The following is a 16,277-nucleotide window of genomic DNA, read 5'->3' as shown; positions in this document are numbered from 1 at the left end:
AGGGTAAAAACAAAACAGTAGTTAGCATCAAAATTTAATGAATGCATACAGATGAAACATAATTTTGAGTCGTCTTTAACCCATAAGATGTCTTAGTGGTAAAACTTAGTGGTCACTTTGGCAAAAAACGCGTGTAAATGATTTTTCCGCAAATCGCCAGGAAATTTTGACATTCCTGTCAAAATTTCTTGAAGAAAAAGTCAGGACTTCCTTACTGTAAGGAAATGTCATTTCCTTACTGTAAGGAAATGATATTTCCGTACAGTTGTTAGTGTTCTATTTATAAGCGTCAAGTTTGACAATTCAACCTCAATACGTTTCCATAGTAACCCAAGTAATTTTATTAGGAATTTCAAAGCAATATCTGTCGAATTTTAAACGATTTGCGGAAAAATAGTATGTTTACCTCGTAGGAAAAGCCACATTCCTGGACTCTGTGTTGCTAAGTCTCGGCTTGCGCCTCGACTTAGCAATCTTCACAGTCGTCCAGGAATGTTAAGCTTTTCCTACCCGGTAAACAATGTACTATATATTCAACATTTTTACGTCTTCGAATTCAAATGACAAATTGATTGTTTTCCTTTAGTTATCGTCCATCTTTGAGATTTTGAGCGCCCTCTGTCGGAAATGAATTTTGCGAATATGCATCAATAGATGGAACTAAACTAGCCACAGAATTTGGCCAAAAGACCTTTAAGTTGCATAATTGAAGCGTTAAGAATAATTAACATTATGACACTAAGCACTAAGTCGTTGTGAAAATATAATAGCATATTGTTAAAGGAGACAATAAAACATCCACGCCAAAAACCAAATCAATAAAAATAAATAGAGGAATTAGGTAAGAGTACACTCCCAAACGAACACGAGCTCTAGAAAATAATATTGTTATATAATTTTTATGGGGAAAATTTAGAGAATTCATTTTATATTCAAGACCACCAGATCGTAAAGTTTCATCGCCCTGTATATAGCCAAAATTTGTAAATATTATAATTAGTCGTAAGCAGTGTTTCGTGGTAAAGAGGAAAAGTGTAGTGATAAAGATTCTACGAACCGACTTATCAATTCAAAAACGTGGAACTACATTACGATCGGTTTTAGAAAGTAGATGTACTTGCGGTTGGCGTGAACAATAGGACGTTTCTAAATGGTTTCCTTGAAAGCAACGACGGTAAACAGATTTGTTTAGTTTTAGACTAGAGGTTTTTTTCTAGGATATGAGATAGAAGTTAATTTTAATATCTCCTGGAAATTTGACAAGACAGGAAATTTGTATACAACACTATTTGTTCTTAAGAAATGAAAGTAGTAGTCTAAGAGCTGGGAGCTGATTTTGTGCGTGATAAGTAATATGGAAAACTATACAGAAATATGTTGAATTAGTTGTGTACATGACTTTCCCCAACGGCCGGAAACCAGAGTGGGGGGCGAGGGTAGTTATAAGGGGTCAAAGTCGCGGTTTTTATTATTTATTTTGTGACGCTCATGATCGAGATAGTGCACCAAAATTTGGGAATAAGTAGGTCATGACGTAACTAAGTAAAATCTCTAGGGGCGGAACGATGCGTGGCCGACAAAGGGGTGGGGGTAGGGGTGAATATAAAAATATAAGAGGTTTTTTTCGACGTTCGTGATTGAGATAGTGCACCAAAATTTGGAAATGAGTGGACCATGACATAACTAAGTAAAATCCCCAGAGATGGAAACCAGAGTGGGGGACGAGGGTAGTTATAAGGGGTCAAAGTCGCGGTTTTTATTATTTTTTTTTGTGACCCTCATGATCGAGATAGTGCACCAAAATTTGGGAATAAGTAGGTCATGACGTAACTAAGTAAAATCTCCAGGGGTGGAACGCTGCTTGGGGTACAAAGAGGTGGTAGGCAGGGATGAGTATAAAAATATAAGAGGTTTTTTTGCCGTTTGTGATCTAGATAGTGCACCAAAATTTGGAAATAAGTAGATCATGACATTACTAAGTAAAATCTACAGGGGCAGAACGCTGCGAGGGGGAAAAACTTGTGCTGCGTCACAAATTAATAATACAAACTGCGACTTTGACCCCTTAAAACAACCCTCATCCCCAACTCTGGTGTCCTCCCCTGGAGATTTTGCTTAGTTACGTCATGATCTACTTACTCCCAAATTTTTTGGTTCACTATCTAGATAACGAACACCTCAAAAACCACTCAAAATTTTTATATTCACCACTGCTCCCACCCCTTTGTCGGTCACGTAGTGTTCCGTCCTGGAGATTTTACTTAGTTACGTCATGACGTACTTATTACCAAATTTTGGTGTACTATCTCGATCACGAGCGTCACAAAAAAAATAATAAAAACCGCGACTTTGACCCCTTATAATTACCCTTGTCCCCCACTCTGGTTTCCGCCTCTGGGGATTTTACTTAGTTATGTCATCGTCTACTTATTCCCAAATTTTGGTGCACTATCTCGATCATGAGCGTCACAAAAAAATAATAAAAGCCGTAACTTTGAGCCCTTATAACTACCCTCGTCGCCCGCTCTGGTTTCCGGCTCTGGGGAATTTACTTAGATAGGTCATGGTCTACTTATTTCCAAATTTTGGTGCACTATCTTAATCACGAACGTCGCAAAAAACCCCTTTTATTTTTTATATTCACCCCTACCCCCACCCCTTTGTCGGCCACGCAGCGTTCCGCCCCTAGAGATTTTACTTAGTTACGTCATGACCTACTTATTCCCAAATTTTGGGAATCAAATATCGATCATGAGCGTCACAAAAAATACAACCTTATAACTATCCTCGTCCCCCACTATGGTTTCCGGCCTTTGGGGAAAGTCATGTACACAACTAATTCAACTTATCCCCGTATAGTTTTTCCATATTACTTATCACGCACAAAATCCGCTTCTATCTCTCCGACTATAGGGAGGTAATGTTGAGAGAATGCTTGTGATTGGCGAAAGAGACCGATGGAGGGAGATTAGAATGTTGGAGTCTGAGTTTGATGAGAGAAAAAATTTACTGTGTAATTAAGATCTGAAGAGACCAGTCAAGTTTGGAAGGAGTGATTTTGTGTAAAGTTGTTAATTTGGTGGCCGTGTAAGCAGATTTCTGTTGAGACGAAATCGTGATCGAGTCGAGAAGTAAAATCTCCTCGTGTCCGAATAGATTCCAGTTTTCTGTCTGGAACGAGTAGCCGGTTTGTATCAATTTTGCACAAGATATCGAGCTGAGAGAAAAAATGTTGGAATTATAAAGATTGATATTGTTTGTATCGAGTCAGAGCCTAAATGAGGAGAGATTTCAAGCGAGTGCTGTTTTGTTTGGGAAACAGTTTGGACAAGAAGAATAGTTGCAGCATCCGAGGAGCACGTGTGGGAGAAACGAGGACAACACAATATATGAGAAGAAGTTTAGAAGATAGATAAGGTTAGTCAGATTATTTGTGAAAAGAGAGAATTTGTTTGATATTACATACCATATTTGTTTTTTGTCAATTTACCAGTTTTACAGCATAATTTATTCATTCATAAAGTCATAGAGGACATAAGTAATCTATTTAAAAGGTGAAAATTTAATTTTGTTTTTTTTTTTATAATAAGAACAGTCCACCGAAACATTTAAATAAAATTTTGTTAAAAGAAAAGGAGATAGTAGAATTACAGATTATTTTTAGTTTTTTTTTATGTTTATTAGGCAATCTGTTATAACATATAACAATAGGCACATTTTATCTGAGAAATAATGACATGAAGAGATTGTGACCAGCGCCACACATCTCTATAGAGATAATATTAAATTACTGTTATTTTTATTATTTTTTTTTAGTAGATAAAATATTTTTACGAGAGAACAAAGTTTTAGCATACATTTTGAATCTTATATTTATGGCATAGTATATGAATAAATAATATTTATAAAATTTATATGATTGTGAGCATATTTATTTTCCTTGTTTTGTCCTGGATAAAGTAAGCAACGAGAAATACTGGAAGCCACAAACCGAAGGTGATGTATTAAAATAAATTAGCCCTGAGAACAATTTTTTATTGGAAATATTTATTAAATTGTGGTTTTGTTTCCATGAGTAGCAATTAAAATAATTAATTAATAAATTAATTGATAAGATACTGATCAACCTTATAACTGAGAGAAAATATAGAGCATAACAATATATTCAAAAAACTTGAATGGCACAACAAAGGAATCAACATCAATGGACAACTGCTGAATAACCTGAGTAATGCGGATGACATAACGGTGATATCAGACAATATGAAAGATATTAACGAAATTGGACAAGGAAGCAAACGAGATAGGTCTAAAAATGAACTACACAATTTACTATTCGAACTGGAAAATGAACTACACAAAAACTAAATATATGACAAACGTAGAAGAGAACAACGAAACCATGCAAATAGGAACAAGTACAATACAGAAAGTCAAGGAGTACATATACCTAGGGCAAATAATGAAACTGAGTAAAGAAAATCAAACAGCAGAAATAAAAAGGAGAATAAGACTCGCATGGGTGACATTCAGAAAAATGAGCTATATCCTGAAAAACCCGAAAGCCCAATACCTCCGCACAAAAGTATGTGATCAATGTGTTCTACCTGTACTTACATATGGAGCACATACCTTTACAAAGTAAAATATAGAAAAGATGGCCAAGACTTAAACGGCAATGGAAAGGCAGTTGCTGGGTATCAAGCTAAGTGATAAAAAGAAAAACACATGGATCAGAAATAAAACCAAAGTGAAAGACGTAAACAAACATGCAGCTACTTTCAAATGGAAATTTACAGGACACAAGAGCAGACAAAGAGACGGAAAATGGAATGAAGCGATAACCTACTGGTAACCTTGGGACCATAAAATAGGAAAGTGCAGACCACAGATGAGATGGTCGGATGACCTAAAAAGATACGCAGGGACCAGATGGACAGGATTTAGCACTGAAACGAGAGGGAAGAGTGGAAAAATAAGGGGGAGGCCTACGTTTAACTTTGGACAAACGAAGGGCAATAAATAGATAAAGCGGACATACAGATCCAAGGAAGCAATCCGATGAGGGGTTTTGAACTTTATAAATTCACTTGGATACTAAAAAAAAATTAATAAAATTTTGATACCATTTTAGATTGGAAGCGTTTACTTCATCGTAAGTAATTATATATTTATTGTTTCAGGTGGAACTAGTTAAACAAACAGAAGAAGGTGATGTCAGTAATTACCAGGCTAATGGAGAGTTCGATCTCATTAGTTTTTCGTCGGTAAAACATGTTGAATACTATTCATGTTGTCCAGAACCATATCCAGATATAACATATACAATAAAATTAAGAAGAAGGCCTTTGTTTTATGTTTTTAACTTAATATTACCATGTATTTTAATAAATGGAATAGGTGAGTATGCTTTCACTATTAGTATTGAGTATTACAATATACAGGGTGTAACAGAAATACAGGTCATAAATTAAATCAGATATTCTGGGACCAAAAATAGTTCCACTGAACCTAATTTACCTTAGTACAAATATCCACATAAAAAAGATACAGCCCTTTTATGTTACAAAATGAAAATCGATTTTTTCCAATATATCGAAAACTATTACAGATTTTTTATTGAAAATGGGCATGTGGAATTCTTATAACAGGAAAACCAAATAACCAACAGCAAAAAAATAAATAACAGGAACACCTTAAAAAAATTATAGTGAAATTTGTGCACACCATAAAAATTTTATGGGGGTTTTGTTCCCTTAAACCCCCAAACTTTTGTATACCCTCCAATTAAATTATTATTGTGGTACCGTTAGTTAAACACAATGTTTCTTTGGATCTTATAACTTTTTCGATTAGCCAATGTTTATCGAGTTATTTTGGATATTTGTCGAATCCACTAAATATTTTTATATGGTTAAGATTATAGAAACCTGTTAATATGCTGAAAATTTATTTATAATTTAAATTTTTAGGTATATTTTGAAACATTTTTAAAAATAAGCCACATCTCTATAAGTGGTGGCTTATCGAAAAAATCCTAAAAATCAAAAAAGTTTTAAAAATATTCTGTTTAAGTAATGGTACCACAATAATAATTTAATCAGAACGTACACAAAAGTTTGGGGGGGGGATTAAAAAAACTTCTTCTTCTTAAGGTACAGAGACCGCTTGTCGATCGTTGGCTCTCATGTTGCCCAGTATATTAACAATTACTGTCTTATTTACAGCCGCATGAAATAGTTCAGTGCTAGTTTTCCCAAACCATTGGCGTAGGCTTTTAAGCCAAGAAGTTGTACGGCGGCCCACACTTCTTTTTGCCATTATTTTACCTTGCATGACAAGGTGAAGTATGTCATATTTTTCTGGGAGACGCATTATATGACCAAAGTATTCCAATTTGCGCCTTTTAACCGTGTTCACTACTTCGCAACTTTTAGAATACGGAGGTAGACCCACATCTCAAATGCTTCTAGGTTTTTTAAAAGCCATTCTGTCAGGGTCCATGCTTCAAACCCGTAAAGTAGTACTGGGAATATATAACATCGAACCATTCTTATGCGAAGTTCCAAACTTAGATCATGACTGCACAGGATTTTCTTAAATTTCATAAAACTTGTTCTTGCTTTGGCAATTCTACTTTTTATTTATGTACTAGGGTTCCAGCTTTCATTAATATGAGTACCCATATATACAAGATTACTTACTCGTTCAATTGAGTCATTACCGATTGTTACGTTATAGTTATTATTATTTACGGCTGCCTGTTTACTAATAACCATAAACTTTGTTTTTCTTGCATTGAGTTTGAGTCCATATATCGCGCAGAATGCCACCATTCGGTTCAATAACGTTTGAAGATGTTCAATTGATCCTGTCAGTAACAAGGTGTCATCTGCGTATCTGATATTGTTCATAAGCATACCATTAATGAGTATTCCCTCTTTTGCGTTTTCCAACACTTCATTTAAGATTGTTTCAGCGTAAAAATTAAACGACATTGGTGACAATATACAGCCTTGTCGAACTCCACGCTTGATTTTTACTTCTTCAGAGCACTGATTCCCAACCCTAACACATGCAGCCTGGACCAATACAAATTTGCGATTATTCTAATGTCCCTACCGTCCAGACCGGTATTTTTGAGAATATATAGCATTTTTTTATAACGAACTTTATCAAAGGCTTTTTCAAAATCAATCGCGCACATGAAAACGTCATGATTTACATCTCTGCATCTTTGAATTAAAACTTGGGTTGCGAATAGTGCATCACGCGTTCCAAGGCCACAGCGAAAACCGAATTGAGTACTTGAGATTCTTTCCTTAATTTTTCTATATGTTCTTTGATGAATTATTCTGAGAAAAGTTTTCAATACATGACTCATTAGGCTGATAGTGCGATAGTCGCTGCATTTTGTGGCTCTGTGTTTTTTTTTTTTGGTAGTACAATAAATGAGGATTTAAGCCAATCTTTAGGAATTTTTCCGCTTTCGTAGATTAAGTTGAATAATTTCGTAAGTATCTTAATGCCCTCAGTACCTAAAAGCTTAATGCCTGGTTGCACCAACATATCTTAAGCTCCAGCTTAGCTAAGCTCTACTTATAGATAGGGCTTCCTTGAGTATCACTTACGTTGCAACATAATTTTAGATTCTTACCTTATTATCAATTATATCTATTATTATATTATGGTATTCTTATTGTAATATATTATAATTATATTATATTAATTCTTATGATATTCTCGACTTAATTTAAAGATCTGTTGGTGCAACCGGGCATTAGTGTTTCTACGTAAATCCCATCTGGTCCGATCGTCTTGTCATTTTTTGCGTTCTTTATATCGTATTGCACTTCTTCCTTAGTTATTGGAGGACCGCTTATGTCATTTAGCGTTTCTGGTTCGCTTCTGTCATCATCGAATAATTCCTTTATACATATATTCAGTCGATCGTATTAGTTGACCTTCGATATCAATTATAATTTTTCCGTTTTTATCTTCGATTAGTGGAGGATTGCATTTTTTATCAGTCCTGCAACTTCTTTCAGTTTTTTGTGCATATTGAATGCGTCATAGATACGCTCGTAGTTTTCAATTTCTTTACATTGTTGTTTATGCCACTCTGATTTAACTGATCTTATTTTTCTTCGAATCATACTGTTTAGCTTTTTGTATTCTGTCATATTAGCATTCTTATATTTTCTTCTTGCATCCATTAAATTCAATATCTCTTCTGTCATCCACTGTTGCCTATTCCTACGCTGATTTTCCATTAGATGGTCTTCTTGGACTTTTTCCAATGTTTCTTTGCATGACTCCCATAATTGTTCTTCTGAATTTTTATTTCCCAATTTCTGAAACTGATCGTCTAATTTATCGGTTACTATTTCTTTCACTTCCGTATTTGAAAGTTTATCTTTGCTGATCCTAGGAGATATTTTGGGTTTTTTAATCTTTTTAAATTTAAGTAATACTTTAGCTGCTAGTAAGTTGTGGTTGGAGGGTACATCCGCTCCTAGATTGGATATGTTTTGGAGGATAAGATAGCTGTTACAACTCTGTAACATATCGTTATAATAAACATATCAATTCAAAGAATAAGTTGGTGGAGCGTTCCTGCACAATAGCATTTCTATATCTTTTTGATATACAGATATAATCAATTTGATTTCTTACTATTCTTTCACAAGTGTCCATAGGAGATTTCCAGGTGTAAAAGTCGTCGCTTTGGCAAGTCAAAAAAAGTGTTGGATATTACTAATTGTTTTTCTACGCAAAATCTAATCATTTTATCTCCACGGTCGTTTCTCGTTCCTAAACCAAACTTGCCAACGACATCTTCTTCACTACCTCCTCCAACCTTGGCATTGAAATCCCCCAAAACAATGTTTATATCTTGGCTTCCTGTGAGTGATAATAAATAGTCTAGATCTGAATAAAAGCTTTCGACAACTTCATCGTCATATTGTTGTGTAGGTGCATATACCTGAATGATGTTTAAGTCTGTACGATTTATTTTTATTTGTATCATTTATAATCTATCTGAGTACAGCACGATATGTTTTACTGATTTTGCGACATTTTGTTCTAAAATAAATGCCACACCATTTCTATGTTGCGGACCTTCTTCACCAGAGTAGTAAATGTAATAATTATCTATCGTCATATGGCCAGAACCCCGCCACCTCATATCGCTTATACCTAAGATATTTATATTTAACCTTCGCATTTCCTTGATCGTATTGTGAATCTTTCCAGATTCAAACATACTTGTAATATTCCAAGTCGCTATTAAACATTCTCTATCTATTACCAAATTTGATGAATTACAGGGAATTCGCTTGCTGACGATTGAGGAAACCCTGCTGTTTCCCACGCCGAATCTTGGATTCCGAGTCCCATGATTAGTAAATATATTTACATTATCAACATCTGTCATCATGAGTTACTAGGGAAGTTATAATCAGGTAGTTTCCCGTTGCTTTCCTGATTCCACTGCCGTTGACTGAATTTTCAGCTCATCCGCCTTCGGGGCCGATTTCTCAACCCCAGGACAATAGAATTCCCTTCCGTACCTCCTGGAAACGGTTGATTGCTTATACCGGCGCACATTCGGTTTTGATCTAGGTTTAGGTGCGCAGTATCGCAGCCGGTTAAATCATTATTTGATTGTCGCCTGCGAGTTTATGGCACCGCACCTGTTAGGAATTGTATTCCTTAGCCGCGAGCCACTAATGACACAGCTGCTGTCCTGTGTAATGTCCTCAGTTGATCCGCCGGTACGTATTTGGCGAAGTCTTATTCGTACTGAAACCTGAAAAACCCCTACCCAATTTAGAGTTCTTTCCTCCATGCAAACTAGACCAGCGCGGGTTAAAAGAAGAAAACACCCTAAATTTTTTATGGGCTGTACAAATTTTCACTGTTATTTTTTTTTAAGATGCTCCTGCTATAAAAATACGTGTCCATTTTCAATAAAAAATCTCGATTTTCTCGAAAAATCGATTTTCATTTTGTAAGTTCAAACGACTGTAACTTTTTTTATGTGCACATTTGTACTACCTAAAGTAAATTAGGTTCAATCGAATTTTGGTCCCAGAATATGTGATTTAATTTATGACCTGCATTTTTGTTACACCCTGTATATTACATGCGTTTACATAATCAGCCCTAAAAATCCAACTTTGAAACCAGGCTCAGCTTTTTTTAATTTCTTTCCGTCCTAGGCAGCCTGAATCTATCTTGCTAAACAAACATCTGGAAGTTGTCCTAAAGTTTTCATTGTCATTCTTTTCGTCTCGAATTGTGACTTTATGGTCTCTGATATTGTTGAATGCATTTTTACATTAATTTAGAGTATGAAAAAGTGATACAATATTGACAATACATACAGGGATGGCCAAACTGTGGCTCGCGAGCCACGTGTGGCTCTTTGAAGGATTATTTGTGGCTCTGAATAAATGGACCTGATTTACTTTTAATTTTTGTTTTTCAAAATGTCTTAAATTACTGACAACATATATAAAATACTAAGTGTAACATCAGGACTTGGACAAGAAGGCCTTATCACTGTTGCTATTCAATTTGGTCTTAGAATATGTAATAAGTAAAATATCATCTGAGCTGATGGGAGGATTTGCGAATCGAGGATCAAAACTATTGTTGTCATTTGCTGATGATATAGGTGCAGTCACTCAATCTACACAAGAGACGTGAGAGAGTTGTTTTCACAACTCGAGGAGAAAACAGGTAGTCTGGGCCTTCAAATAAATGAAAAGAAGACGAAATACATGCTAATAACCAAAAATCCAAGACCAAGGAGTTAGGCAGAATATAACTATTAACCCTTAAACGCCCAAGGGTGGGTAAAAAATGTCCACCTAATGCGTATTCCTTTGTAACATATTTATTACGTGTTTAAAAGTTTTTAAAAAATTATTTATTGTTAAAAAGACAGCCCTTTATCGAATGTTAATTTGGTTCTACCGATATTTTTGAAAATAAAAGTAGCATCTTGAGTTAAATATGGGTGGGCATAAAAAGTACACCCTTGGTAAAAGTTGTTACTAAAGGTTTCTATATAATTTCTCGTTGGTAGGAAGATAATCCATATAATTATCGACGTATAATTACATAATCTACATAATTATCCGGCAATGAGGAGGTTGAAAGGAAGAATGTGGAGAAAATCGACAAATCTGAATTACTGGCTTTTACTGGTATGTTAATTTTGATGTACATTATAATTTAGTTGTAAGGTTTGTAAATTGTTTATATTAATATTTTAGAAGATGCTGTGTTTATTAAGCATAATAATCTTAATTCTAATCCATTTCCAACAACTCTCAATAAATATATTAGCTATTTTCGAGGTGGACATTTTTTACCCACCCTTGGGCGTACATGGAACCTAAAAAATGTTGGGCGTTTAAGGGTTAATGGCCACAATTTGGATTTGGTAAAAGAAGAGTTTAAATATATGGCGGTAATCACACATGACAACTATATCTGAGGCAGTCCTGGATTTGTCAATAGGTCATATAGGCCGCGGCCTATGGGCGGCAGCGTCTTAGGGGCGGCAGATTTTACAGGAAGCTCACTTAATTATAGAGAATAAAGGTCAAACAAGTTCACAGGTTGTCTCATGGTTTTTTATACTAATACGTCACATGGAATTAATAGCAGAATTTGACCCATTACTAGCTAAACACATTGAAAGATATGCAAACCAAGGATCAGGAACAACTAGTTACCTATCGAAAACTGTTTGTGACGAATTTATTTCTTTAATGGCTGAAAAAGTATTAATATACATTAGTAATGAGATAAAAAAAGCAAAGTACTTTTCTTTGATTGTGGACTCAACACCGGATGCAGCACATATAGATCAGCTAACGCTTGTCATTCGATATGTTTTAGATAACGGAGAACCATGTGAAAGATTTATCAAATTCTTACCTTCTGTAGGACACAAAGCTCAAGAAATGTTTGATGCCATTACTATAGAGCTAGAACAGTTAAACATTAATCTCAAAGATTGCCGTGGTTAATCTTATGATAATGCCTCTAACATGTCAGGGATTTACAATGGTTTACAAGCTAAAATTCAAGAACAAGCACCATTTGCCATGTTTGTTCCTTGTGCAGCTCATTCACTGAATTTGGTGGGAACCTCGGCCGCTGAGTCTTGTCCAGAAGCCTGCCGCTTTTTCATGTTGCTGGAGGAGGTATATACTTTCTTCGTGAAGTCAACCGAACGTTGGAAAAAACTGATAAATGAGATAGGAAGAGGAAAGAGGCTCAAGAGAGTGAATCTAACTCGTTGGTCGGCTAGAGCAGATGCCTGTAAAAGTCTAAGAGATTCTTGGGATGAAGTAGTAACAGTTTTAAAAATTATTGAAAATGACACTACAGAGAAACCCGTCCTGCGAAATGAGGCAAAAGGAATTCGCATTAAATTAGAAAAACTTGAAACTGCTTTCATGGTCGTATTTTGGAATGCTATTTTGGAGAGATTAAATAAAGTGAGTATTCAGATTCAGAGCTCATCTGTAGATGTTTTGACGGTATCTGATCTCTATGGATCTCTAGTAGAGTTTACAATAGCAGAACGAGACAACTTTGACTATTTTGAAGAAAAAGCAATTGAGATGAGCGCTCTTAAGCAATATCAAGGTGAAATAAAGAGGCAACCTAAAAGAAAAAAAATGACGGATGAAACATCGAATGAAGAACCTGAAACACCCTACGGCTCCAGAGATTTTTTCAGAGTGGACACCTTTTTGGTCATCCTTGATAGACTGAGGGCTGAAATAGAGAGAAGGCATAATGCTTACTTAAACTTTAAAGAAAAGTTTTTATTTTTAACAAAAATTACTGAATTTTCAACACAAATAGTTACCGAAAAAGCCCAGTCGCTGGTGAAATATTATACCAATGATTTAGAGGAAGATTTGGTTCAAGAATGTGTGCATTTTCACAGTTACATTTCCTCTAGTAATGTTGCAGAATGTGCAGTGAAGCCTAGATCAAACTCATTGCTCAGTCTCTCAACGTTTTTGAGGAATCACTCGCTGTCTAATGTTTACCCTAACTTAGATATAGTTCTCCGCATCGCACTTTCGACTCCGGCTACGAATTGCTCTGGGGAAAGAAGTTTTTCCTGTTTAAAACGAGTAAAAAATTATCAAAGGTCTTCATTGTCTCAAGAAAAAATGAATTCTTTGGCTCTTCTCTACATAGAAGCAGAGATAATGAACACTATAAACTATGATGATATTATAAATGATTTTGCTATTAAAAAGTCCCGTAAAAAATTGTAATTATTGTTTCCTTAAGCCCTTCCTAATGACTAATTCATTATTTTGATCAACCTTAGTTCGTTTCTTACTACATATGGAAAATTATTATTTTAGTAAGGTACATGGGGCGGCGCAAATAAAGTGGCCTACACTCGTAAACAATATAAATCCGGCACTGATCTGAGGCCTTTATAAATCCTGCTAGATCCATGTGTTGAAATTTTGTCAGGAGGCTAAAAGAACATTAAAAATGTAAATTTTCCAAAAAGTATCCAGTATTTTTCAATCAAAGGGGCATCAATAATTTGTAATTTTTCTGCACGCCCCTTACATCTTCAGAAATTTGTACTTTAGTTTAAATTTAGCAGAACGAAAAATTTAGAATTTAGTAGGTTTTGATTCTGATGGGCTCATCTAAAAAGAGGTATCAGCAAGGATAGTTGCGTGGAATAGAACATTATACTCCCTACCATCATTATTAAGATCTAAGCAGCTAAAAAGACAATCTAAATTAAGACTGTATAGCTAATTATTCGCTAAGATAAGATGGGCAGTTCATGTGGTAAATCAGAGGAAGATAAGAGTGTTAAAGAGAGTGTTTTTTTAAAGACGATAGAAAATAAGTAGGCAGTCCCAGAAAAACATGGAAGGATGATGAATAATCGAAGTATCCTGAATTAGGAAAGGCTGCTTGTAGAATTATTTGAATATTTGAAACAACGAAATTAACCATTTTATTTCACTTTAAAATTCGTGAAATCCAAACAGTGAGAGAAAAATTTAATACCTTCTGTACACTTTTTAGATAATTGTTTAATTGCGGCTCTCGAAACATTTCAAATTTTGAAAAATGGCTTGGACTATCAAGGAGCTTGGCCACCACTGAATAGTAAGTTCTTTTTTGGCACCATAACCCTGGATGGGTCTTTCCCTGTCTGGCTAGGTACTTCCTTTCACACCTCCCTTGTGCCCTTCTCATTCGTCCATTGTCTTATATTCATGGTTTCCAGGTCGTCTTCCACGTCATCCAACCATCTCGTTCTGGGCCTTCCTATTTTTCGTCTTCTTATCGGCTTCCTTGTAATATTTGATTTGTTGTTATTTTATCTTCTTATTTTTGAACATGTCCCAGCCATGATAGCTTTTGAGGGTTCGCAAATCTGACAATATCGCACCCTTCATTTAATTTCATCGTTTTTTCTGATTCTCCTTGTGTCGTTTTCTCTTGCACTGGGCCGTACCATTTTCTCATTATCGTTCCCTCGAATGTCTCGAGTTGCATTTAGGTTTACTTCGAAGTATTCTTCGAATACTTTGCAGAAAGTATTCAAAGTAGATTTTGCAGATTTGCAGATAATGTTAATTTATGCGTCTATATCGATAATTTTCACCTCTACTAGTTTCACCTGTTTTTATTTCGGAATGTATTTTGTTTTCCATCTTTTGAGTTAGTTTGCTGGTTAATAGCACGCTCATTACTGTATTTGACGAATTAACACTACAAGTAAAAAAATAAAAATAACAAGTACAGTCGAACCCGCTTATTGGAAGAACCTTCGTGCCAAGCAAAAATATTCTTATATTTGGGATATTCTATTAACAGATCATTGATGGCTAGCCGTAATAAGTGTACCGAATATACGTAATAATAGTACATACTATGTTAATATGTATATGTATATGGTTTTAGGTCTTTTTATGTCATAATTCAATAGCGTAACGTATTTATTAAAAAATCAAATTACATTATGTAGATTCATACAGTAATTAATATGAAATGTATGCAATATATAGATTATGTAAATATTTTCGTATTAAAATTAAAATACGTAATATACTTAATAAGAAAATTACTTATTTAGTCTTGAAAAATAATCGGTAATTGTAGCTTTTTTTTGTTACATAAAATACTAGTCACTTTTGTGGCTCTAAATTATTATAAAAATTAGAAAACTTTACAATGGTTTGGCCATCCCGAAAACGTTTTATAACTTTACAAGCAATTAGGATGGGCGAACTGTTTCTTCAACATTGTATAGCAGGCAAGAGGGTGGCAATAGGTATAGTTTGTAGACAAAGGAAATTATTTTACGACTGAATTTGTCGGTAAACGATTGAATTGGTACTCATAACAACGCAATAAAATATTTATTACCTATCTGACAAACCCAAATAATATAAATAAAACAGCACTACAGGCCTTCGGAGCCCTTGGCGAGAAACCATAATACAAGATATAATTTAAATTTTTACGAAATTCAAAATTGTAGGTAAAAATTTATTCGTTGACCTGAATAATATACTAATAAGCGGTCTTGTTTTATTAATACGTATTCCAATAAACGGATAAATTTATTAAGGAGTAAATGGAAACGTTTCGGTACCTCGAATTTATATTCCATAAACCGGGATATTCCTATAACCGGTACTCTAATAAGCGGGTTCGACTATATTTGTAGAAGTGGAAACTGATGCGTTTATCTTGCCCAAAACTGTAGTTTTAGACTGATAGATATAATTTATTTTTAGCTCTTTTAGTATTTTATGTGCCATCCGAATCGGGGGAAAAAGTTACACTTGGTATAAGTGCCCTCTTATCCATGACTGTCTTCCTCATGACAATACGGGAGACACTTCCACCAACGGAAAAAACGCCTTTAATAAGTAAGTTTTTTAAAATAATAAATCAAAATATAGTGAAACCTGTAAAAAACTGAATCATAAGATTGTAAGCTACTTTGTTTAGTAAAGACTAAATTTCGTTTTATTCAATTTGAAATGTGCAGGTAATTACCAATATTGTAAATTGCTGCAATATTGTGAATATGTGTACGCAAGTTTCACTAATTATACCTTAAACCTTTCAGCCCTAACTTTTTTAACTTGACGTAAAAATAATTTTGGTGCATTGTTGCAAACATCTACTCTTGTGTGAAAATGTGTAAAGGCCTCTCAAACTTTTGGGCTAAAGCCACG

General features: G+C 34.7%; 1 protein-coding gene across 1 annotated transcript in view; it reads left to right on the top strand.

The window, feature by feature from the left end:
* Positions 1-16,277, top strand: part of LOC126885572 (neuronal acetylcholine receptor subunit alpha-7-like) — a 360,582-nt gene that overhangs the window by 202,436 nt on the left and 141,869 nt on the right. Inside the window, exons 3-4 of the mRNA XM_050652162.1 lie at positions 5,184-5,400; positions 15,831-15,965. Of these exons, the coding sequence (XP_050508119.1) occupies positions 5,184-5,400; positions 15,831-15,965 (352 nt within the window). The remainder of the gene's footprint in view (positions 1-5,183; positions 5,401-15,830; positions 15,966-16,277) is intronic.

The sequence above is a fragment of the Diabrotica virgifera genome, chromosome 5 (genome assembly GCF_917563875.1).
Source record: "Diabrotica virgifera virgifera chromosome 5, PGI_DIABVI_V3a".
In the NCBI taxonomy this organism is placed as follows: Eukaryota; Metazoa; Arthropoda; class Insecta; order Coleoptera; family Chrysomelidae; genus Diabrotica; species Diabrotica virgifera.
The sequence above is the reverse complement of the archived record's forward strand: the minus strand, read 5'-3'. Positions and strand labels throughout refer to the sequence as shown.